General features: G+C 53.3%; 1 protein-coding gene across 1 annotated transcript in view; it reads right to left on the bottom strand.

The window, feature by feature from the left end:
• Positions 1-26,675, bottom strand: part of LOC135254507 (attractin-like) — a 76,911-nt gene that overhangs the window by 3,022 nt on the left and 47,214 nt on the right. Inside the window, exons 7-21 of the mRNA XM_064334717.1 lie at positions 24,363-24,531; positions 23,355-23,445; positions 22,437-22,680; positions 14,486-14,669; positions 12,576-12,730; positions 9,952-10,036; positions 8,135-8,355; positions 7,362-7,483; positions 5,872-6,010; positions 3,545-3,726; positions 2,053-2,272; positions 1,505-1,690; positions 1,029-1,250; positions 519-656; positions 1-11 (exon numbers count right to left, since the gene is read on the bottom strand). The exon at positions 1-11 is cut by the window's left edge and continues 83 nt beyond it. Coding sequence (XP_064190787.1) covers positions 1-11; positions 519-656; positions 1,029-1,250; positions 1,505-1,690; positions 2,053-2,272; positions 3,545-3,726; positions 5,872-6,010; positions 7,362-7,483; positions 8,135-8,355; positions 9,952-10,036; positions 12,576-12,730; positions 14,486-14,669; positions 22,437-22,680; positions 23,355-23,445; positions 24,363-24,531 — 2,369 coding nt within the window. The remainder of the gene's footprint in view (positions 12-518; positions 657-1,028; positions 1,251-1,504; positions 1,691-2,052; positions 2,273-3,544; positions 3,727-5,871; positions 6,011-7,361; positions 7,484-8,134; positions 8,356-9,951; positions 10,037-12,575; positions 12,731-14,485; positions 14,670-22,436; positions 22,681-23,354; positions 23,446-24,362; positions 24,532-26,675) is intronic.

The following is a 26,675-nucleotide window of genomic DNA, read 5'->3' as shown; positions in this document are numbered from 1 at the left end:
ACACTTGCAGGCTGTGAAAATGCAGCGCAGATTAGAACATCGCTGAAAAACCACAGACCCATTCACAACTCACATTCCTTTAAAAGAGAGTTTTTATAAAAATCACAGAGAAGCAGGCAGGAGTCTGAGCACATAAACCCAGGCTTAATAGAGCAGATAAAAGCCCTCTTCAGTTTAACGATGACAGTATTTCTCCACAGCAGGACCGCCAGGGTTTAGCCTCTGTCAGCGTCCCCACAAAGACTGCGAAAAGCATTTACACTCCACCTGTCAATCATTTCCTACCTTGGGGGGGGGGGTACATCTCCCCCCCTTTCTCCTCTACTAATCTAGAAATGGCAAAGTGAGGAGGAAAAAAAAAAAAATCGCTCAAATCTTTTTTTAAAAAGATTCATTTTTATTTCTGCATTCATGGAGATCTCCAGCACGGTGCCAATTCTTCCCACTCTGGGTCACCTCTGGGTGCCGATGCGCTCGGTGGCTGAAAGGAAGGGGGAGTTTTTTTTGCAGGTACTCACACTGGCAGGTGCCCCCGTTGGTGGGGTCGCCGTAGTAACCGGAGACGCAGTTCTCACAGTGCTTGCCGGTGGTCAGGTCCTCACACTTCTCGCACACGCTCGCGTTGACGCAGCGGCTGTGGCCGTTGCACTGGCATGCTGGGAGAAAGGGGGGCGGGGTCAGAGGGGTCAGTGCACGGGCCCAGGTCAGAGACCAGAAACCACCTGGCTCACAGATTTATCCGCCCAGCACAGGTGGGACTCTGTTCACTGTGTTTTATATGCAAGTCACAATAATAATCATGTCATTTGGCAGCCAAAGTGATTGAGAGGAATAATATTTAACATGGATGTTTGTAGACCACCACTAGACTGTATCCCAGTGAACAAAAACAGTACAATAAATATCATAATAATAATAGAGCTTGGGGAGGAGCCAGGGTTAGCCCCGCCCCCTGACCCTGAGTGATCCAGTTAGACCGCAGGTGGGCGGGGCCTGGGCTGCGGTGGAGGCGGAGCCGTGGAGCTCACCGGGGCACTGGATGAAGGACCAGTTGTACTTGTCCTCGAGGGGGCACATGGTGGCGTTGAGGGCGGGCTGCTGGTAGAGGGAGGGGCTGGCGGTCTGGACGGGCCCGCGGGACGAGCCCTCGATGCACTGGCCGCGCCCCGTGTTGCTGGGGTCCGTGCACCACCCGCAGCCCGGCTGGTCCAGGCACTGCCCACAGGTGCGGTAGCCGGAGCAGTTCTCCGCTGAAACAACAACGCACGGAGAGGATCATGGGAGTTAAGGGTCATGCTAAAGCTAACAAACACACATGCAAATACACACACACACACCCCCACATAAACACACATCCAGATACACACACCCACACACCCACACACACACACACACTCCCATTCCTATGCAGACACACACACACACATTCACACACAGACACCCCTGCACATACACAGACAGACACACACACACACACACACACACACACACTCCCGGTGCTCACGTGGGCAGCTGTTCATGGTGTACCACTCCATGCACTGTCCGAAGGGGAAGGAGGCCACATAGGCGTTGGAGTCCACGCACTGCTTCATGTTGCTGCACCACATGCACTCCGAGCTGCTGCTGGTGCACTCGCTGCAGGTGGACCGCAGCGCACAGGGGGTCCGGCACTGCTTCGCGCTGTGATTGGCTGGAGCAGGGGAACAGGCAGGTGTCAGAGGTCAGGGGACAGAGGTCAGGAGTAAGATGTAAGGGGTTGAGGTCAGTGCCAGAACACAAGTGTCAGGGTGTCAGATGCAAGAGGTCAGGGGTTGGGGGTCTGCTATAAGATGTAAGGGCTTAGAGGACAGAACCAGGGGTCAGAGGTCAGGGGTCAGCAGCAAGAGGTCAGATGTAAGGGGTCAGAGCCAGGGGTCATGTGACAGGGGTCAGGTGTCAGTGGCCAGGTGTAAAGGGTCAGCAGTAGGAGGTCATGTGACAGAGGTCAGGGGTCAGGTGTAAGGGGTCAGCAGCAGGAGGTCAGGGGTCAGAGGTCAGGGGTCAGGCGCTCACCCGGGCGCTCGCACAGGCTGCCGTTGACGGAGTTGACGCAGGTGGCAGCCCGCAGGCCGCTGGAGGCGGGCTCGGCCAGGTAGCTGCAGAAGCCGGCGTCGCTGGGCTCCCCGGGGAGCCACTGCAGGGAGGTGTTGGTGAAGGGAGACATGTCCTCCCAGCACCAGTACGAGATGTTGATCTTCCTCAGCCCCACCCACGGAGTCACCGTGGCCTTGTACTGAGACACGGGGGAGAGGAGGGTTACACACCGCCTACACGTACACACAAACACACACGCCGCCTACACGTACACACAAATACACACACACACACCGCCTACACGTACACACAAATACACACACACACACCGCCTACACGTACACACAAATACACACACCGCCTACACGTACACACAAATACACACACACACACCGCCTACACGTACACACAAATACACACACACACACCGCCTACACGTACACACAAATACACACACACACACCGCCTACACGTACACACAAATACACACACCGCCTACACGTACACACAAACACACACACCGCCTACACGTACACACAAATACACACACCGCCTACACGTACACACAAATACACACACTGCCTACACGTACACACAAATACACACACACACACCGCCTACACGTACACACAAATACACACACCGCCTACACGTACACACAAATACACACACACGCTCATACACACACTCACACACCCACACGCTCTCATACACACACACACCCACACGCTCTCATACACTCACACAACCACATACTCTCATACACTCACACACCCACATGCTCTCATACACACAAGTACACACACAGACACACATACACACACACACAACTCCTGCCTGAGTTTTCCACCAGACGTGCATTTTGAAACGGCCACATCTTCCGATGGCTTCCAGCGTTCGGCTGAGCCTCGTTGTTCAGTCTCGTACTAATTAAAAATTAGGCGGGCTGTGCAGAAGGCAGTTTGAGACACGGAATAACGAGCGGAGTAAACGGAGGCAGTGTCTGTTCAGCAGCCGACAGACAGACAGACGGACGCTCGCTGGAGCGCATCCTGCAGGTAAAAATACGCTTCTCTAGAAACGCAGGCCCCTCCCACTTCACAGCACCACGGATGCAGTGACAAAAATAAACGTGGCCTTGGGCCAGAATCCTACCACAGTGTAACTGTCACACACCACACACACACACACACACACACACACATCACACTAGCGCACACTCGTACACATATTTGCACACCAGACACACAGACACATACACTACCTCTCTCTCTCTCACACACACGCACACACACGCGCACAGTTCCACTGCTAGCACAAAAACCTGTACACATGAGAAAGTCTGAGTTCTGACACCATGAGAAAGGTGAGTGAGCTCTGACATCATGAGAAACAAGCCCCACCCCCGTCAGGCAGGCCCCACCCCCGTCCCCCCCTCCCCACCCACGCAGACCCCTCGCCTTCCCCTCACCAGCACGGTCATGATCTGCAGCTCCTTCAGGACGAACTCCACCTTCTTCTGCGTGGTGAGGGAGGCCAGCACAGCGTTGTGGCTGCGGCAGGTCAGCTTGGCGTTGTCGTACGAGTCCTTCGCCGTGATGAACTTCAGGCACGAGTTCCCCACCAGGTGCCAGCTCTCCCCGCAGATGTTCTCTAAAGGGGGGGGGGTAGTGGAGTTACTGAGTTACGTTGCCATGGTGTTAAGCAGTTTGCTCCATTTTAAAATGCACTGAAACGGAGTCAGACGTGTCCGCTGTTGGTGTCTCCGCCCCCGCTGTGCCCTCAGGCTCTTACTCCTATTGGCTGCTTCAGGGTTTGTTTATCGTTATTGTGTTTGTTCAGCAGATACCTCACCTTCGGTTAAAAGAACCTGCTAACGTATCTGTTCATTTGTTTGATTGTTTTCATTTTTCTTTTTGGATTGTCTAGTATGTATAAAAAATATCAATAAAACAAAGTGACACAGAAGAAACAGAGTCATGGAATGACAGTGGGGGAGAGGTACATTAACAGGCTGGGTGGGGGGGGGGGGGGGGGGGTTAATGGATGAGCCCTGCGGCCTCTGATCGAACCCAGACTGTGCCGACGCCGATAACTACACCGGGAGATGCACAATAGGCAACCACTGGCCACCCCACACCAGGGGAGGGAACAGGACGTGCTCAGCCCCATGTTGGGCGGCAAAAGGTCACAAGACATCCGATTCCCGGGTAGGCCCCTGCTGTTGTACCCTTGAGCAAGGTACCTAACCTGCATCGCTTCAGTACATATCCAGCTGTATAAATGGATGCTATTTAAATGCTATGTAAAGGTTGTGTAAATCGCTCTGGATAAGAGCGTCTGCTAAACGCCTGTAATGTAATGTAATGTGGTGTAATGTAATGCAATACACGTGGTGTAATGTGATGTGGTGTAACATAACGTAATGCAATATAATGTAACGTTACATAATGTAGTGTAATATGCTGTAATTTAATGTAACATAATGCGGTGTAACGTGGCGTAGTGTAATTTAACGTAATACCAATTCTCTTGTGACAAGCCCATAGAGGCAGGAGCAGAGGGCCGGACTGAGCGCGCCCACAGAGGCAGGAGCAGAGGGCCGGACTGAGCGCGCTCACAGAGGCAGGAGCAGAGGGCCGGACTGAGCGCGCCCACAGAGGCAGGAGCAGAGGGCCGGACTGAGCGCGCCCACAGAGGCAGGAGCAGAGGGCCGGACTGAGCGCGCCCACAGAGGCAGGAGCAGAGGGCCGGACTGAGCGTGCCCACAGAGGCAGGAGCAGAGGGCCGGACTGAGCGTGCCCACAGAGGCAGGAGCAGAGGGCCGGACTGAGCGTGCCCACAGAGGCAGGAGCAGAGGGACGGACTGAGCGCGCTCACAGAGGCAGGAGCAGAGGGCCGGACTGAGCGCGCTCACAGAGGCAGGAGCAGAGGGCCGGACTGAGCGCGCTCACAGAGGCAGGAGCAGGGGGCCGGACTGAGCGCGCTCACAGAGGGCCTGACTGAGCGTGCCCACAGAGGCAGGAGCAGAGGGCCGGACTGAGCGCGCTCACCGGGCAGGAGCAGAGGGCCGGACTGAGCGCGCTCACAGAGGGCCTGACTGAGCGTGCCCACAGAGGCAGGAGCAGAGGGCCGGACTGAGCGCGCTCACAGAGGCAGAAGCAGAGGGCCGGACTGAGCGCGCTCACAGAGGCAGGAGCAGAGGGCCGGACTGAGCGCGCTCACAGAGGCAGGAGCAGAGGGACGGACTGAGCGTGCCCACAGAGGCAGGAGCAGAGGGCCGGACTGAGCGTGCCCACAGAGGCAGGAGCAGAGGGCCGGACTGAGCGTGCCCACAGAGGCAGGAGCAGAGGGCCGGACTGAGCGCGCCCACAGAGGCAGGAGCAGAGGGCCGGACTGAGCGCGCTCACAGAGGCAGGAGCCGGACTGAGCGTGCCCACAGAGGCAGGAGCAGAGGGCCGGACTGAGCGCGCTCACAGAGGGCCTGACTGAGCGTGCCCACTGAGGCAGGAGCAGAGGGCCGGACTGAGCGCGCTCACAGAGGCAGGAGCAGAGGGCCGGACTGAGCGTGCTCACAGAGGCAGGAGCAGGGGGCCGGACTGAGCGTGCCCACAGAGGCAGGAGCAGAGGGACGGACGGAGCGTGCTCACAGAGGCAGGAGCAGAGGGTCGGACTGAGCGTGCCCACAGAGGCAGGAGCAGAGGGCCGGACTGAGCGTGCTCACAGAGGCAGGAGCAGAGGGCTGGACTGAGCGTGCTCACAGAGGCAGGAGCAGGGGGCCGGACTGAGCGCGCTCACCGGGCAGGGCGATGCACTCCTGGTTGCGCGGCTCCCATTGGCAGTTCTGGTCCATGGCGCAGCTCTTGCAGCTGGTCTTCTTGTTGCACACGTACTCGGGGTTGTCCTTGGGGCACGTCTCGTACTCCGCGATGGGACCCTAAAAGCGCAGCGCAACATTTAAAGCAGAATTATTAAACAAACGCACGCTAGGACAGAGCAACGTTTAACGCAGAACTACTAAACAAACGTTCGCTACGATAGAGTAATGTTTAACACACCTATTAAACAAACGCTCGCTAGAAGAGAGTAATGTGTCCACGGAACTATTGAACTTGCAAGGAGAGCACAAGGTTTAACACTTAATGAGTAAACAAACGCTCGCTATAACAGCGTAATGTGTAACACATAACTATAAAAAAACAAACAAAGGCTCCCTAAAGCGCGGCGAAATGCTAAACACACAGCTATCATTATCACACAAACACGCAATAAAACGCATCTCAACATTCAACATACAACAGTAAACGCGCTCGTTTCCCTGAGAACACGCCGTGACGTTTAACACACAGCTGCGGGCGAGCAGAGGGAGCTCGTTAAAACTCAGCGCAGTACGCCGGCGTTCGCTTTCTTTCTTTCTCTCGAAACCGCAAGAGGAGGCGGCGGCGTGCGCACGGCTGTTTCCGGAACTTTCCCCGCTAATGAAAACCCCTGGGGCGGGACGGGGGCGGGGCCAGGCGGGGCGCGGCAGCCTGACCCAATCAGGGCGGGTTCCTCAGCGCATCGCTGCGTGCCTGGGTCAAGGACACCTCCTCCGTAAGCCTCGCCCGCCCCCCCCACCCCCACCCCCACCCTACCCCCCCGTACAGGCCTAATCCCCTCCGCCTCACATGCACAGGTAAGCAAACCCGAACATTAACATTCCGCTCCCGCTCGCCGTCCTGCCGGGACGCTCCACTCCGAAACGGGGCCTCGGCCGGGGCGAACGCGGTTTCGGGACGGCCCCGGCGGTCCCCGGCCCGACCGCAAACTCAAACTCTCCTCCAGAGGCTTATTATTTCACTCGCTCCTCTTCAGCTGGGCTAACAAGGCTCTCACACACACACACACACACACACACACCACACATGCTAATGGAGCCCGAGCAGTGCCTTTATACGCCATGCCGTCATGAATAAGAAATACAGAGCTACACCCTGCCTATTTCTCCAATGACACTCTACTGAGAGCTAGCTCCGCCCCCTCCCCCGATAAGCCACGCCCCCTCCTCAAACCCCACCAATCCAGACTTGGGTCAAATACATATTTGAAAATACTTTTAAAAATATTAAACAACTACTTGTTTAAAAAAATATATAAAAAAAAAAAAAAAAGGTTAGTTCAGATGCCGTCAAGATCAGAAAACTCTAGAGCCCACGGGTGCTTCCACGGCGTCGGCGTCTGAAGGGTTAATGATCAGCCGCGTGGCTAAAGGGTTAATGATCAGCCGCTGGCTGGTCGGCGCCTCTCACCGTGACGGCGGTGCAGTTGCTGCTCACGGACACGCACTGGTCTGCGCACCACTGGCAGCCGTTGGTGTTGGCGGTGCAGCTGTAGCAGTCCGTGTACTGGTCGCACTTCTCGTTGTCGGCGTCTGCGGGGAGAGGAAGTGTGCGCTTCCGTCATTTCACACGCGACAAAGGCCGTTATAACAGGTGACAGGTGTTCGCACAGGTAGCCCTTATGACAGGTGACAGGTGTTCGTACAAGTAGCTCTTATAACAGGCGACAGGTGTTCGCACAGGTAGCCCTTATAACAGGTGACAGGTGTTCCCACAGGTAGCTCTTATAACAGGTGACAGGTGTCCACACAGGTAGCTCTTATAACAGGTGACAGGTGTTCCCACAGGTAGCTCTTATAACAGGTGACAAGTGTTCATACAAGTAGCTCTTATAACAGGTAACAAGTGTTCATACAAGTAGCTCTTATAACAGGTAACAAGTGTTCATACAAGTAGCTCTTATAACAGGTAACAAGTGTTCATACAAGTAGCTCTTATAACAGGTAACAAGTGTTCATACAAGTAGCTTTTATAACGGGTAACAAGTGTTCATACAAGTAGCTTTTATAACAGGTATTCTCACAGGAAGCTGTTATAACCTACATGCTTTCGGGGGGCTGCCATGCGTGCAGGGTTGGCGGGGTACCTACATGGTTTTGGGGGGCTTTATGCGTGCAGGGTTGGCGGGGTACCTACATGGTTTTGGGGGGGCTTTATGCCTGTAGGGGTAGCGGGGTACCTACATGCTTTCGGGGGGCAGGCGGCCAGCAGCTGCTGCTCCTCCTGGGGGGTGGCGGCGTCCCAGGGCAGGCAGGCCCCCAGGCTGCTGTTCCAGACGCAGCGGATGCCGGGCCAGGCGGCGCGGCAGGAGGGCGCGCTCGAAAACGCAGAGCAGCTCGCCGGAGTGAACATGAGCACGTCACTGAGGAGCAGGCTGTTAAAGCCCCCAAACACGTACATCACACTGTGGGGGGAGAGGGGGGGGAGAGGGAGGGGAGGGAGAGAGAGGAGGGAGGGGAGAGAGGGAGTGGGGAGAGAGAGGGAGGGGGAGAGAGAGGGGGGAGAGGGAGAATGGGGGGGAGTGAGGGAGAGAGAGAGAGAGAGAGAGGGAGCGGGAAAAGTGAGAGAAGGAGAAGAGAGAGAGAGAGAGGGGAGAGGGAGAAAGAGAGAGAAAGAGAGGGAGAGGGAAAAAGTGAGAGAAGGAGAGAGAGAGAGAGATGTCACTGCTGTAGCATTAGCAGGCGCAGGTTTGCTCTTATCTGACGTGCAGTGTTAAAGCACATCACCTCTGTCTCGCCCCCCTCATAAATTAGTTATTTATCAAACGTAGCAGGGGGGGGGGCCCGGCGGGAATGTGGGAGCAGACCCAGGCGGGGCCCCCCGTGTGGAAGGTCACGTCCCCGCCGAATCGCGCTCACACCAGGGCGCTGACATGCCCCTCTGATCAAGACCCCCGGATTACACCCCGCTGACATCAAACACCCTGCCCCACGGTGGGGGGGGTCAAAACCCCCTCTCACACAGCAGGGGGCGCCACTCAAACCACGCCGCGCGACTCCACGTTTCCCCCGACGGCGGTGTGAGCGCTTCTCGTTCGCGTTTCTGCGTGCGCTGGTGGGCGGGGCTTAACGAACGGGAGGAGCCTAAGACGGAGGCCGAGGAGGTGAACCGCGTAACGGAACCAGAGGGACGCAGGGGTCACGCCTGTGTCTGTGATGTCACTGTGACCTCAACCCGCCGAACAAAACTATGTTCACCGACACCTTCCTCCCCCAAAAAAAGCTATTTCCTAACCGCTCTTAAAAACTGTACCGACCGGAATGACAATGCCATGTTATCAGCGAGACGTCGACATCAATCAAGTACGAAAAAATGACTAAATCCTAAAAATTACAGATGCATGTGCTATGCAAAGGTCTCTTTACTTTGCGTGTTTTGACACATTCATCAAAATTTCTTTCATTTTTCCACACAGAGAAAAATTCAAAAAGGATTGTTGGAAGGTCATTTAAGGCGGCAAAATTATTCCACAAGAGTTTAATATAAAGCTGTGTTTCAAAGTCTCCCAGCAAGGATTTAGAAATATTTTTTGAAATGTCAGAGTGCGCCCTCTCACAGAAAGGTGCATTTTGTATAAATGCGGTGCGTGTTCTTTTTCACAAAGGCGTGCTCTGCATTCAAAACCACTTCTGGTTTCCCCGTGTGACACGAGAGAAAAATGTTGCAGCTGAATATGTGAGACTTTAGCGTGGCAGACTGTACCACATGTACAAGTGTTCAGAGCATTCCAAACCCGAACACCAGCTGAACACTGATCGTCCAGCTCCCACCCCCGTGTCCCACAGTGTTACCCCCTGAGGCTGTACCCCCAGTCCCACAGTGTTCCCTGGCTTACCCAGTCCGAGTGCTGTACCCCCAGTCCCACTTTCCCTGGGCTTACCCCACCTGAGGCTGTACCCCCAGTCCCACTCTGTTACCCCTGAGGCTGTACCCCCAGTCCCACTCTGTTACCCCTGAGGCTGTACCCCCAGTCCCACTCTGTTACCCCCTGGGGCTGTACCTGTTGCTGTAGACTGCCGAATGTCCAAAGCGGTTGACGTCATGGTGGAGGTCCGGTCTGGGCAGCACTGACCACTCGTCGCAGGCTGAGGGTGAAAGGTCAGAGTTCAGAGGTCACAACACTAAAAATAAAACACTGAGAAGCAGTTATTACTGTAGCCAACAGGCCCTTCTCCCAGAGCAACGAGGGCTCGACAGCTCACCAGCACAACATCGGCCATTTCCTACCCAACAACTCGCCTCACGTTGACACAGCGAACCTCACATTTAAAAAGGTCGTTTCAAAGGTCATTTCGTGAGCAACATCTCCTTTCAGTGTTACTTTTTTTCCGCTTGTACCTTCTCTGATTTAAATACTGTCCATTGAACAGTCATTTGCGTTCGGTGCATAGTGGGGGGAGGAAGCGGGGGGCGGGGGGGGGGGTGGGGGGAATGCTTAACGAGGTGGAAGCTTAACGAGGCGGACCGACCAGCTGGCTGCACTTACAAGAGAAGGGATCAAAAAAAAAAAGTTTTCTGAAGTCATTGTTGTTTCTTTTTAATGCGTTTTGTCGTAGTTCTCGCCGAGTTAAATGGCGTCAGACGGTTTGCGGTTCACGGCGTGCGCGAGCGAGCGAGCTTCCGCAAGCGCCCACGCCAGAGATCCGAGGCGAAACATCGAAAGGGAAGCACGCGGTAATTAAACACCCGAGCGGGCGTAGCGCTGAACCCCGCCCCGCCGCCGCCCAGCCGTCTCTGAGCGCTCCCGTTTCAGGGGTCCCGCAGGCGATAATTGGGCTGTTTTTCGGTATGGCTGGAGAGACGGAAAGGAGAAGAAAGTGGTACGGGGGCGAGGGGCGAGGGGCGAGGGGCGGAACATCGGCGGGAATCGAAACGCACTCTGCGGTGAAAACCGCGGTGCGGGCTGATGGGATGTCTGGGTGGAGGATTGGGGGGGGTGGGGGAGGCGGCGTTTGAGGTGAAGCCATTTTGGCCAGCAGTCGAACCTTGCGGTTCTAGACAAGATGGCTGCAGCCAAAAATGACCGGGTTCCGTTATGTTGCTTCGGTACACAAACCGCGAACAGTTCCGCCTCCTCCGCAGGCAGAGAAACGATGGGAATTCCCGGTATGGGAATGGGAATGACTGATGCTGTATAAAAATAATACCGCTAACCCACAGACTACAGGCTCTTTATATTTGGATATCTTCCCTCTAGGGTTTTCAACACACTTGTTCCTGGTTATGGTTATACACTTTGTTGTACGTCGCTCAGACGTCGTACGCCTGCCAAATGCCTGTAATGCAATGTAATGTAATATCTATTTCTATATTAATTGTTATCCATGTTCAAGGTACGCTAGGTTACGTGGTTTAGAAATGCTTATTATTTTTATGAATCCCGCTGACCGTAAGATGAATTTCCCCAGTCGGATTAATCCTGTTCTATTCCGCTGTTCCGCTGCCCCATACGCAGGGAGCCAAATTCACTTTGCTGCTCACGGTGACTTGGAGAGCACCGTGGGAGGCGGTCTCTTTTCTGACCATACCCATCCAATCTGTGTGCACATGCTGCCCCCTGCTGGACAGTACAGGTTACAACGAGATGCAATCCCTACATTCGGCTGAATCCACAGAGGTGGAAGGTTCTGTGAGCAATCTCTGGGATTTGGGGGGGGGGGGGGTGACTGGCAGGTGTGTAAAAAAAAAATGTAAGTATTCAAATATGGATTTAAAATACTCCAGCTTTTAAATTCTGAAATTACAAGGACCAGACAGCCACATGGTGAAGAGGAGAGAAGAGGGAAAATCCACTGGTTAGGAAACAGATCGTAGGAGACAGCATCTTAAGCGATACAGCAAGCCTCTTCTGAACACCGCCGGGTCTGAAGTGTCCAGCAGGCGGTGTTCTCACAGTCTGTCCCCTCCTGCGGAGGTGATTCTGGCACCAAACACGCTCGCGACAGGATGCAGGCTGCTCCAGCACACTGCTAACAGAGCCGTCCCTGCCAATCACACACCCTCCCCAACCACCCACCCAATCACACACACCCTCCCCACACGCCCTCCCACCCAATCACACACTCTCCCCACATGGACACCCCCTTCAATCACACACACACTCCCCAATCCACCCTCCCACCCAATCACACACACACTCCCCACACACCCACCACCCCCAATCACACACAGGCTGGCCGGGTTGGACCTCAGGGGGGTGGGGGATGTGTTTCTGGAACATTCAGGGTCAGAAAATAAGTGGTTTTGCACGGTTCCTGCCAGCCTGACCGAAGACCCAGCCAAAATGCTGTGATTTGACATTACTGAATGGCATAGACTTCAACAGAGATGTAGTGCTGTAAAGAGATATAACCGCATATTGATGTATAGCAGTGTATAATGGAAAACTGACAAATAGACCCTTGTGGAGGTTGGACTATTGCATAACTCTCTCTTATGGAGGTGGGACTGTCCCTCACAGGGGCGGGACTCACCCTTAAGGGGGCGGGACTATCCCGTACGGGGGGGCGGGGCTCTCCTCCACAGGGGCGGGACTATCCTTTAAGGAGGCGGGACTCACCCTCACAGGGGGCGGGGCTCTCCTTTGAGGGGGGCGTGGCTACCCTTTAAGGGGGCGGGACTCACCCAGGTCGTAGGCCATGAAGTCGGAGGAGAAGCACTTGGCCCCGTGGCTCATGGACGTGTCGTTGTGGGTGTTCCCGCCGAACACCAGCATGGTGCCGCTCACGATCACCGCCATGTGCAGGGTGCGGAAAAAGCCGCTGTCCTTCAGGATCGTCCTGCAGCGAGAGAGAAGCAGGTTAGGTCAGCATTAAGTGTGTACACACGCACGCACACACACACACGCACACACACACACGCACACACACACACACACACGCACACACACGCACGCACACGCACGCACACGCACACACGCACACACGCACACACGTACACACGTACACACGTACACACGTACACACGCACACACGCACACGCGCACACGCACGCACGGACGCATGCACGCACGCACGCACGCACACACACACACACACACACGCACACACACACACACACGCACACACACACACGCACACACACACATACACACACGCACACACACACACACACACGCACACACACACACACACACACACACACACACACACACACACACACACACACACACACAAACGCACGCACACGCACACGCACACACGCACGCATGCACGCACACACGCGCGCACACACACACACATACAGGCACATGAATGCAATTTAGCCAGACAGTCAGTACTGATGAATAATCTGCTTTGTCCTTAACAAACACTAAAGCCTGAAAAATCATTCTGCTGGGCATTTTACACTGGACCAAAGCCAGCAGAACCTTTCGGTGGCAAGCCAGGATTTCCAGAGACTGTGTGGGTGTGTGTGTGTGTGTGCTGTGTGCGTGTGTGCGTGTGCGCAATCCAATATTCCCAGCCAGAGGAACTGACATTGTTCCAGACCACTTTTAAATCAACTCAATATCCGGGCTTAGCAGCGCTAAACTACTTCCTTTATCTCAGATAAACCACACCACCAGATTACTGTTCTACCCGACAGAAGCGAGACACACAATCTCGCAGAACTTCAGAAACAAGCCCTGAACTCCTTACCTTATGTGAGGCAAGATAATTCATCAGATTAATATTCTAACCCTCACTGCGGTTCACACTTCCGAATTTAACTCTGAAGGGTTTTTCAGTCTCCTGTGAGAAATTCTTTCATCGGTAACAAAAGCTACAGCGCCAGCCACGGCATCCTTTGTGAGAGCGGCTCAGGGTTCGAGATATCAGCCAGGAGGCCCCTCTTCTGAAGGACACACAACCCTGGAGCTTTTCAGACGATTTATCAACACAAGAACAGACAAGGGGAAACGGCAGTGTTGGAGCGGGAAGGCGGAAAGATTAACTTTCACAACTCTGACTCATTACAGTCACGTTGTGGTGTTATCACTGCCACCTGGAGGAGGCTCAACGTCGCCCCCTGTCACAGGAAAGGAATACTGCATTTATCCACAGGGATGAAGGAGGTGCTTTACAGAGATGAGCTTTGCCCCTTGCCTTAAGCTCGTGTCACCTGTGGCCAGGTCGTTTATCGTGTAGTGGTGATGCCTCGTACCACCAATCCACGACCTAAAGCAGCGGTTCCCAAACCTCGCCATGGGACCCCCAGCCTGATCCAGGTGACGTGTTCCATCAAGGGCTTGATTAGGTGTGTCAGGTTTGCTTGAGGTGGAGCGCATCAAATACCAGCTGGGGGTCCCCGAGGTGAGGTTTGGGGACCACTGGCCTAAAATGCACTGGTAGGTCGCCTGCCCCAAACTGGGCGAAGTAACAGAAGCAGCCATTCTAGCAATATTTCCTGTTTATAAACATGGCCGACCTTTTGACCGTAATCCCACCCTCTTAAAAGGCAATTCAGAGCCTGAATTTCGCTAAAAACACAAACTGTGTTCCGTACACGCACCCCACCAGTCTCCCAGCATCCTTGGCTGCCCGCCCACTCACCACATGTTGGTGTCCACCTGGTACTTGTAGAGGTCGTCGGCCAGGCCGTACTTGTTGGCGCTGAAGGCCTTGTACCCGCCGTGGATGTAGATGGCGCGGGTGTTGGCGTCGTACACGCTGCTGTGCCCGTACCCCCCCTGCACCAGGGCCCCGTTGGTCTTCAGGATGCGCCAGGTGTTGGTGGCTGCAAAAGATGGGCAAAAGCGGTTAATCCAGATCTGACCAGATTTTACCAGATATGACCAGATCCAACCAGGCATGACCACGTACGACCAGATACGACTAGAACCGGCCAGAATCGACCAGATACGACCGGATACGACCAGATACAACCAGGTACGAGAACTGCGGCTTAAAATCAGGAAGCGCTTTCAAAGGCGTTACTACGTTAGCGGTGATTCACCTGGATGTTGCGGTTACGCAAATACAACCACATAATTAGCAATACAGAAATAATCCAGCAACAGACAGGTTACGCTAGGTCATGTTTTGTCACGTGACCAAACAGAAGTCACCTCCTAGACAGCGAGTGAACGTAGCAACAATTGCACTGCTCGTTTCACATGTTCAGCTGAAAGTTTCTGCACGAGTGTGAAGGTGGGGTGATCAGAATTTGAGGTACATCACAACTCTGAAGCAACGCTTAAGTTTCCTGTGGCCTGGGCCCCAGCATCAATCCGCAGTGATTGGCCCAGGATGAGCAGGAAATCCCTCCCACAGTGTAAGCTATTGGTCAGCTTTGGTGCCACACAGGAAAGTTTCCAGGCCCCTTCAGGTAGACACACGGGCTTTATTTACCGGGGAACTAATGAATGGAACTGAAACTAATGAGGACAATCATAGAGAAACCGCGAAGACTCGCCTGAATCATAATTCAAAATGAACTCTCACATATTCGTATGAAACACGTAAATACGTACAATTCAACTCCTGCATATTCATCTGCGCAATTCCCGTGCAAACTTTTATGAAAAGCAAGCTCGCGCATACATTTATCGTGATTAATTCATACATATTTACTTGCGGAGTTCTCTGAATCTGGGGCGGGTAATTATAATTTAATATGCCAACGTTTCGGCAGCTACAGGGAGTCGAACCCAGTGCTTGAGCCCTAAACGCTCTCACGCATGCGGTCGGACTACTTAAAGCTTTCCACCCAACTGCCCCGAACTGCCCCCAACTGGCCCGTGCTCACCTGATGCCACCGAGCTCTAATACCCTGCAGGCAGTACTGCTTTCTCCAGGGCTGTTTTTGTAAGAGAAGCACACACAATCTCACACTGATGAAACTCATACACACACACACACACGCACACACACACAGGCTCTGAAGCTCTCTCATGACAGTCATCTGTTGCGCGTTGCCGAGCGTGTCATTTAAATGAGCGTTTATTTTTTGTTGCCATTTAATGAGCAGTTGGGATGCGTGTGTGCGTGTGTGTGTGTGTGTGTGTTTGTGTGTGTACGGTAAATATACAGGCACTCTCCAAGGCTACTGTAGCACGTACATGTCAGCCAGAGTAGACCGACCCGGCTGAGATACGTTAGCATTCTAATCTGGCTCATAAAGCGCATTAAATAATGAAGCGCTTTGTTGTTCTCGCTGCGGACAGGAAGGTCGGTTAACTTTGTGAATTATCCCCCGAGGAGCCGGAGGAGTGAGGCCGGGGACTGCAGCTCAAGGTAAATCAATTCATGAAGGCAAATTTGTGTGGGTCGTGAAAAGGGGTTCCTGCAGGAACGGGACAGGGGGGGTTTCATGGGCTGTGAAACAGTTCGGTGCATGAACAAGGAGGGGGGGCAGGGGCAAAGGGGGGTGGGGGGTAGCGTGTTCTACAGGGGGCCGAACACAGTAGAGTACGTGGCTTTCGAAAAAATGAATTCTGTGCGCTACCACCAATCAGCTGGACTAAACCCAAACTCTGCCCCCTCTGGGAAGGGCAGCCAATCAGAACGCACCGCCAGCCCGCCCCTTCAGTACCCCCCCTCCTCCCCGGACTGGAGGCAGCATCGATTTTACGATCATCGCCAGGGCCGCCGGCTCGCGGTTCTCATCGCTAACGAGAGAGCGGCGAGCTTTGGGGGGCATTAAAAATACAGCGAGCGCAGCCAGACACCGCCGCCAGACAGAGAGCTTTAAATTATTTACTAATAAATCCACCCCGCCCTCTCACAGAAGCACAGCTCATCACACGGCTAGCTTCCTCAGTTTCCGTTATTTTCCGAAGGACGACTGAATCAAGGCCCGCCACGGAAACCTGAGGACTAATGGGAGAAAACTGTATAAAACAGCCCCCACCCCAAACAAAAAAAACCCACCATTACCCACCCCTTCCCCCCCCTCCTCCTCCCCACCCCAACTGTTGCAGCACTGACCTTGCATGGAAGACTTGCCATTAAAAATTAACCGGGCGGTGTGTGTCTGTGTGTGTGTTTGTGCGTGTGCGTGTAAACATCAAGCTTGTGGGCTTGAAAATCCGCCAGATCACTAGGCACCATAAACTCAAATCCCCTCAGCTCACAGATGTTCTACAAAGCAACACAAAAGCTTGTGAGCCCCCTGCAGTGACCGAGTTGAGTGGTAACCCTACAGAACCACCAGAGGGCGCTGTTGCCCCATCGAATCCCGCAACCTCCACGGAGCGCGCTCAGACACGTATTTCAGAAGGCAAACGAACTGAGTCTCGTCTTGCAATAAAAACCTGGAGGCCGCTGCCAACGGCTTTGCCCGGAACAAGCTGTTTATAACGCATCATTAGGCTTCCACGCAGGAGCGGGAAAGTAGCGCTCATTACCGACTTCATAGCACTACTTATGTCTGAATACCATGGACAAAAATCTGTTTAAATGATTTCATGATGATTAAATGTATTATTACAATTAAAGTTATTATTATTATTATTATATTAATATTGTTGTTGTTTTTATTGTTGAGGCTGGTGATTATTGTTATTACTCTTTTAGACAGCACTGTTATTATCATTGCCTTCCACTCAACAACAGCAGGGCAGTGAAAAAGGGGGGATTTAATTGGTTTAAATGACCAAGGCTGACGGGAGGGAAAACATGGCAACCATCCATGGCAGTAGTCACTGTCTGATGCAATCCTCTATCTGCTCCCCCCCCCCCCTTCTCTCTCTCTGCAACACACTGTAATTCATTATCATGAGTATCCATTATCAGAGCCTACAGCTGAGCCTCTCACAGACGCCATTAGCTTAGCCCAAACTCACACGCACTGGACCCTGGGTCCTCCCCACACACAGCTTTACCACTCCCGCCACTCCCGCTACTCCTCTGTAAAATCCGCGTGTTGCACTGTCCGTATAATTCACCATCATTACTAAACACGCCAAGAAAGAGAGCATTTTCAGCAGAACAACAGCCCGTCTGCGGGCAGTCATGTTTCGCACCCGGTGCCTTCGCCGGGGGGCCAGGGGGGGGGGGAGGGGGGGAGGAATCCTAAAACAGAACGATGCCGTCAGCCGATCGATCGGACGCTACGCAGCGCGTTTCACAAAGAGACGATCTCATCGTTACGCTTCACAGCAAACTCGATGAAGCAGGCCAGGGGGGCAACGGGGGCAGTGGTGAACGCCGCCCCGCCCAAAACAGGAAGCAACCTTGGGGGGAAAGCAGTCTCAGTGGCCAGGGGCAGGGGGGCAAGGGGGAGGTCCGTCCTGCTCAGGATGCGGTTTGTGGTCAGTTATAGAGCACCAAGCGCAAAACCAGCACTTAGCACTCAGCGCCATTTTGAGTGAGAGCCGGAGCGGGACCGAGCAGCGGGCAGCGGGCAGCGGGCGCTAACTGCAGCCCGGCGGCAGGGCCGGCGCACCCCGGCCCCCAGCCTGCACCCAGCGCGCCCCGCGGACGGCGGATCGATGGTGTCCCGCGCCGTGCGTCGCTGGCCGCGCATCGATCGCCCGGCGATTTACACGTCCCTCGGGGGCGCTTGTTTCGCGGTCGCGGTGGCCGCCCCCCCCCCCCCACCCACCCCCCCCCGGCCGGAGCACGGGGCATAAATTAGCCGCTAACAAACGACGACGGGGGCCTCGTGTTCGCTAATAGCCTCTTAATTCCGCCCCAGAGAGAGAGAGAGTGTGTGTGTGAGAGAGAGAGAGAGAGTGTGTGTGTGTGTGTGAGAGAGAGAGAGAGAGTGTGTGTGTGTGTGTGAGAGAGAGAGAGAGAGAGGGAGAGAGAGAGAGAGAGAGAGAGAGAGAGAGAGAGAGAGAGAGAGAGAGGGAGAGAGGGAGAGAGGGAGAGAGGGAGAGAGGGAGAGAGAGAGAGAGGGAGAGGGAGAGGGAGAGAGAGGGAGAGGGAGAGGGAGAGGGAGAAACAGGGAGAGAGAGAGAGAGGAATTTCGGACGGGCTGTAATTGGTGCGTCTGGCTCACAGGCCTGGCTGTCGGCCCTGGGACAACGCCGCTCCGCACTCCCCCGGGTAACGTTTCGGGAGAAAAAGCGCTCGGTCACAGCCACAGGAACGCCTGTTCCTCCGCTGCTCGGCAAAAGGCGGTTCGGGAGGCCCGGAGGATTAGATGTTCCAAAAAAAAAACTGAACCCACCAGGAACAACACCTGGAGGTCTCAGCTGGCTTCTTCGGAACGTCTATGGTTGTGTCTAACCCTGCCGACCCCCGGGTGTGGCCTTACAGAGAAGCTCTGCTCCGGGTGGATTAAGTGGGCGGGGCCTGCCTGATCCCCATTACCGTGGAGACTAATAATAACTCCAAACGGGCAGATGGTCATCGTGAGCAGCGGGGCGGAAACCTGATCTGAGAGGGCCACTGATCCAGGATTCCACAGGCACTCCAACACGCCCTTAACCAGAGCCTGGACATGAACACACACCGCGCACACACACACACACAGACAGAGACTTACGCACACGCGCACAGAGACACACACACACACTCACAGACTCACACACACACACACGCCGCGCACACAGAGACAGAGACACACACACACACACACACACACAGACTTACGCACACGCGCACAGAGACGCACACACACACACACACACACTCACACCGCACACACACACACACATACAGAGACACACACACACACATACACACATACACACGCGCGCACACGCACACACACACACACACACACAGACTTACGCACACACACACATAGAGACACACACACGCACACGCACACAGACACACACATACAGAGACGCACACACACACATGCACACACACACATAGAGAGACACACACAGAGGCTTACACACACGCACACGAACACACACACAAACACACACACACACACACACACACACACAAGCCGCTTTGAAAGTAATGAATGTATTCAGTGTTTACAGTCCCACTTAACGTAAATATATATTTAATAAGCAGCTAACAAGCTTCAGTTATGTTTTGGTAACGCACCATGTGTACCACTTCAAACTGACACCGTATAATAGATCTGTACATATTTTTAATGTACAAGCAGAACACAATCGTTAGGACAGTTAACTAGCTCCGTAAGGGTTTGGGGCGAACAATGACGCATTCATGAATACAAGTGCCACCTAGTTCAAAGCGCTTTGTGGCAGATGATGTCATGGAATCTGCCACTGTTTGTGGGCACAGGGTGATGACATCACTGTGGACACTGCATGGGGATGAGTTTATTTTAAATGCAGGGCAGATCAGATTAGATTAGATTAGAAAAGCTATTTATGACACCGTATGCGATTAAATTCTAACAGGAAGTCCACGAAGGCTAAGAGCACCCGTAAATTGAAGATGCGAGGTGCGAGGATTTCTACAGCTTCCTTCCTGCCGTACTCATATCTGTATGCCAGTCGAAAGGGATCTATGCTCTCCGCTTCCCACGGACTCTCAACTACTATTATTTCCACTGATTTCATCAAGGTTGCGTGCGTTGGGCTCCTGGTCGACCTGTCCTTTTGAGATGCTGCTCCAGTCATTGCTCTGTGTGTGTCCGTGTGTGTGCATGTGTGCTTGTATGTCTCTGTGCGTGCTTATGTGTGTGTGTGTGTGTGTTTGTGCGTCTTTGTGTATGTGCGTGCCTGTGTCTGTGCATTTGTGTGTGTGTGTGTGTGTGTGTGTGTGCGCATGTCTGTGTGAGTGCACATGCCTGTGTGTGTGTGTGTGTGTATATGTGCATGCCTGTGTCTGTGTCCCTGTGTGTGCATTTCTGTGTGTGTGTGTGTGTGTGTGTGTCTGTGTGCGAGTGTGTGGGTGCATTTGTGCGTGTGTTATGTCAACTGAGCATAATCCTCCAGATCCTGTTTATTTCAAAAGGAACCTCCACTGTAGAAAAACATGCACAATTCTGTCTGTACTAAAGAACACCTCCTGTTACCTTCCCTTGTTAACATTATTTATTTATTTTGTTGTTTGCCTCTTAAAAACGCAAACCGCAACTGATGTCTACGCCAACGAGCAATGCATTATGGGATTTCTGGCTCTTCAGCTCCACAACGTCCCTTCCTAACAGGGTGCAGACTGGCATCGGGGGGGGGGAGCCAGCTGAGCCAGCTGCCCCAAACACACAGAGAGCCAGCTGCCCCAAACACACACAGAGCCAGCTGCCCCAAAGACACACAGAGCCAGCTGCCCCAAACACACACAGAGCCAGCTGCCCCAAACACACAGAGCCAGCTGCCCCAAACACACAGAGCCAGCTGCCCCAAACACACAGAGCCAGCTGCCCCAAACACACAGAGCCAGCTGCCCCAAACACACACAGAGCCAGCTGCCCCAAACACACACAGAGCCAGCTGCCCCAAACACACACAGAGCCAGCTGCCCCAAACACACAGAGAGCCAGCTGCCCCAAACACACACAGAGCCAGCTGCCCCAAACACACAGAGCTAGCTGCCCCAAACACACACAGAGCCAGCTGCCCCAAACACACACAGAGCCAGCTGCCCCAAACACACACAGAGTGAGCTGCCCTGTCTAACACACAGACCGAGCTCTGCTCCGTGATCCGTATGACACAGTCACCAAACTGCCACTGTACTCCTCACCCTGGTCACACTCGAAAATCAAACGACATCTACGAGCATGACGACAAAATTTATTAACCAAGTTACTTCATTAAATTAATTAAGAGTAATTAAATCAAACTCGAGTAAATTGCATCAATCCAGCCCCGGGCAAACTTGGAACGAGAACAGTGTACATAAATACCAAGGTACATTTGAAAAGACAAGTACTGTATGACTCATTAATTTCATTTCTCAAATTAAAACAATCAATCAAAAAATCAATTACGTTTATTAAAATCAGATCAAGGCCATTTTAAATCACCACCCAGCCAGCCCAGAAATGAAAAATTAAAACCACAAACACAAAGAGCTTGATCTCATCCGAATACTGACGGACAACGTTTCGGCTGTCAATCGAACCCACGTCTCGCGCTCCGATATGTTTGCGGTCAAAAGCGACCGTCTCTTCTCTTTCCCTTCACCGCTATCACGCGAATCCACGTTTTAATTTCAGAAGTGACACGGAACACCTCGACCGCGGCGCGTCTCACCTCCATGTCCCTGTTACCGCCATCGTTACCGCGGCAACACACCCAGCGTGAGAGCGGCGGCTTCGCGGATTGCGGTCGCCGCGACTACGGCTGCTCTTGGCACCTGGGGGGGGGGGGGTGGTGGTGGTGGCGGAGTGGCGGGGGATTTATTGTAGTGAAGGGGCCAAAGCAGCAGCCACCAGCAGCCGTTGCCATGGTTACACCCTCAACCCACCCCCCCCAGCCTGTCACTCACCAAGGACCAAGGTTGTGCTCCTGCACTTTGCTGATGTACCTGTACAGGGGGCCGTGGCCGAAGATGACCAGATTGATGGGGGTGGCGTCCCCCCCCCGGGGAGAGTTATTGTAGTGAAGGGCCCAAAGCAGCCGTTGCCACGGTTATCGCCCACCGCCCCCCCTTCCCCACCCAGTCCGTCACTCACCGAGGTTGTACTCCTGCACTTTGCTGATGTACCCGTAGAGGGGGCAGTGGCCGAAGATGACCAGCATGACGGGGGCGTCCTGGCCCAGCGGCACCACGTGGGCGGAGTGCCCCACCACCGCGTACTGCTCCTTGGCCCGCGGGCCCGCCAGGACCCAGGACTGGTTGTGCACGTGGAACACCCACAGCTGGCTGGTCACGTTGCCCGTGGAGTCGATCTTGCCCCCGTACATGTAGATCTTGCCCTGGGGGGGAGGCGGGATGGGGGGAAGGGGGTGGGCAGAGGGGTATCAGCATGGCTGGCCTCCAAACACACACCTAAAATCTGCAGCTGGAATCTAGGAGCTCACCCTCCCCCCCCCCTCCCCAAACTACCGACTCCCCATGTCGTGATCTGTGCTGAAAAATCCACAGCGTGTCCTCTTTCAAAACCCATCTTCTTTCTCCGCTCGTCCGTGAAGACCAAGACTCAAATTTGAGGGGATTACAGAAATAAATAAATAAACTCCCGTTTTTTTGGGTTTTTTTTTTTTTTTTTAATGAAAGAAATCCATCTCGCCGCGAAAACGAATCAGACGCGAGATAAATAAAACATCGGCTCTAAATTGCAATTGGAGGGCGGGGGGGGGGGGGTACTGGGGCCTATCAATTTCACACAGGCAGGCACATCTGTGAGGAGGGCGGTGGGGGGGGGGATAAAAAACACCCAGCTAGACTCACACACTCCCTCAACCACGCCCCCCCTCCCACCCCCCGCAGCCCACAAACTGTAATAAATCTCGTCTGAGCACTAGAGCTGTAAATTACCTACCGATGCACGGCGTTAAGGCTTCAAAGCGCACCAACACCAACACCCCCCCCCCCCCACCACCCCCACCCCCCCCGTTCAGTACCCTTACCCAAACCACCCCCCCCGTACCTCATGCAGGGCCAGGGAGTGGCCATAACGTCCCGTGACGGAGTTGACGGATCGGTTGAGAGTCAGCCATTCCTGGGAGGTCACGTTATACCTGTACGGACAGATTGAGAAGGGGGGGGGGGGCAGGAGGGGACATCAGAGAGATTAAGGGAGGCACAGCACTGACATCCTTCATTTCGGGGGCCACCCGAAGAGCAAAACGGGACGGATCTCAGATCATACATCAAAAACCCTGCGAGCCAGAGACCGGGATGCATTCCCAACCTGGCAACCCTCTGTGTTCCGCACTCTCCCTCCCTCTCCAGCTCCGCTGATGTGCGCCGAGCGCTCCGACACAAAATGGCTGCCGTGCATCACCCAGGAGGCTGCTTCACACTGGTGCTAATTTTGTGTGATAATATGTTATCTATTTATTATTATTATTATTATTCTTTCTAACAGACACTGGGAGCGCAATGTGTACACAGAATTTCGTAGTCCTGTAGCCATGGTTTCAAAAGTGCTGTCCAGCAGATGAAACATCTTAAAATCAGCAGCTGCCTCATTTCTTTTTTGGGCTGTTCTACGGCTGGCAGCGGCTACGTCCAAACGCTAGCTTCATTAGAGCAGAATTAATCTCCCCCATCTGAGGCGACGTTTCAGAAAAGTCTGTTTTAATTCGCGCTGAAACAGAGGAACAGAGGAAGTCTAAAAGGCTGAGTATCACACAGCATTTCCACGGAAAAAGGAGTTCTAACGGGCTCATAAATAAGTCTGTTACTTAAACCCTTTATTTTAAACCCAAACGAGAAATCCCTTTATGGAGCCCTGGGCCCCTTTATCTTAGCACGATAACGGATTCACACGACACCCCCTCTACTCACCTACCAATCACACGGAACGATCTATAGCAACGCACAAAAAACAGATTTTCACTCAGGCTGCCGAACAAATCTATACCGTGTACTTTCAGGAGAAGGAGACACGATGTGAGCCGTGCCAGGAAGCAGGAGAGGCCAGGACACTCACGCTTGCACCATGTTGTACTCGGAGTAGTTGAACATGTACCCCCCGATGACCCACATGACGTCCCGGTCCACCACGGCCTTGTGGGACGCCCGAGCCAGGCTCGGCACCGAGTACTCCTCCCGGGTCCAGAACGAACGGTTCGCCGGGACGGGTATGGAGCAATCGGGACCTGCGGTGGGGTGGAGTGGGGGGGCAGGAGAGAGGGATTATATCACTGCAACAACATTATCCTAATAATCAACACTGGTCAGTACATGTAACACCTTTAATCATAATAATCAACCTTACAATGGTCAGAACCTGTAACTCCATTATCATAACAAGCAACCTCACACTGGTTAGAATAATACAGCCACACCCTTCCAACTCAACGTGGCCTGCTGTGTAATTAGACTGGACCGAGCGTATTCTCTCTGAATTCAGGCTATAACTAATGCTGATGTCATGGTCTGTGTTGTACTCGGATTGTGATTACAGGTTACAGTTTACTGGGATACGAGCTGCAGCATGCTCACAACAGCAAGCAGCCTATGAGTTAATTGCACTGCACCAGCTCCATACACTACAGAAGATCCATTCAATGCAATCATTCCACGCACTGCAATAATTACATGCAGTGCAGAAGTTACATGGACTGACATAGCTTCATGCACTGCAATAATTCCATGCACTGCAGAAGTTACATGCACTGGTACAGTTCCATGCACTGCAGAAGTTAGATGCACTGGTACAGTTCCATGCACTGCAGAAGTTAGATGCACTGGTACAGTTCCATGCACTGCAATAATTCCCTGCGCTGCAGAAGTTCCAATGGTTACAATGTACATTCAGGCATTTTTTTCAAACGCAGAAAGTTTAGGCGCCTCTGCTGTGTACACCGTTCACGCTTCACAAGCTGTGTGATGCAGCAGCACGTATTCCGTCTCCGCAGACAGAGCCCGTGGGCACGGCTCATTCGCATTCCGCTCTCCTGCGGTGTTTACAAGGCGCTCGGCCGAATCCGCACAAACGCGCAGCCAAACGCATTGTGTTTCTCGCAAACTAATTTCACAAATACATATTTCATCGCGAGCAGGAACGAAATGTCGACCGAGCAAGGACAGAGTCAGAAAATACAAGCAGCCGCGGCTTCCACTCAAACGCAGAGAATCAGGGGCTGCCAGCATGCGCAAATTTCCCTCAATAAATCCCCACAAATGTAAGGTTTTTGTTTTATTAAATCTAGAGGATACATAAAATGGATAAAGTGCACAGACGTTTGTGGCAAATGGACCATTTTAAAAGCAGGGATATGGAGCGGGGTTAACAGGAAAATCTGTGGAGGAGATGACTGAAGATAATTTCGGGGTGACAGTGTGATTGGTTGCGATGATTATCTGAAGCCCCTGGTAACATTTAGGCTGTTCTCAAATCATTAATAAAACAAAATTACGGCAGCACGGATATCCAGAGAAACATGAACCGGCCTTTAATTTGTGTACTACCGTTGGTAAGGCAATCCGAGGTTCATTAAGCAAGGGTATTTACAGCGGGCTTGAGGTGAATACAAAATCACGCGCTGGGCTACAGAACCGAGCGCGACCGCGGAAAAAAACGGCAGTTTATCTCCCTGCTCACGGTTCAACTAAAGTTGCCGTGGGCAGGAGAGGGAGAGTCGGCTTTGATGCGCACGTGAACTGCGCGACTTCGCACGGGAGGAAAAAGCAAAAGCCCGCGAGGCGTCGCGGAAATACTTTGCGACTGGCAACTGAGAAGTTACACATTAGCAAGCGTGCTCGCGCATATTCCGCCGGTCACGTCCGCGAAAGCCGTCGCATTTTAATGAAGACTTGAATGTTCAGACTTTCTTTTTTTAACCTAATCTGGAGGGGAAACCAAGACCCCGGGGCAGTGCTTTAAAAAGCCCTTCTTGATCCCGCCGGCTACGCGGAGATAAGCATGCATGAGGGGACGTGTCTGCGCGTGTCCCTCAGCGAGACACGGACTTCAGCACTTCAATCTAAAAATCTTTCCGCAGTAAAATCGATTTCGGGGGGAAAAAAGTGGACAAATCCAGAGCTTTTGAAGAGCTGGAGCTTGTGGTGGCTATAAAACTCTGAGAGGCAGTTTAGCCGCATTTATTACTTGGCTTAATAAGTGACGCACTGTGTCTGCGTGGGAACCATTTAGCCTTTCAACATCCTGTCCAAAAATATCACCATATCCTGAACTGAAAACCGAAAACCGGCAGACAGTTTGACACCTGTGTCATAGCGTGTACTCAGTTAGAGTTATAGAAGCCGCAGTAGAGTAGATTTGCTTCAGTGCTAGAGG

Source organism: Anguilla rostrata, chromosome 5 (assembly GCF_018555375.3).
Source record: "Anguilla rostrata isolate EN2019 chromosome 5, ASM1855537v3, whole genome shotgun sequence".
Taxonomy (NCBI): Eukaryota; Metazoa; Chordata; class Actinopteri; order Anguilliformes; family Anguillidae; genus Anguilla; species Anguilla rostrata.
This window is presented reverse-complemented; position numbering and strand designations above follow the sequence as displayed.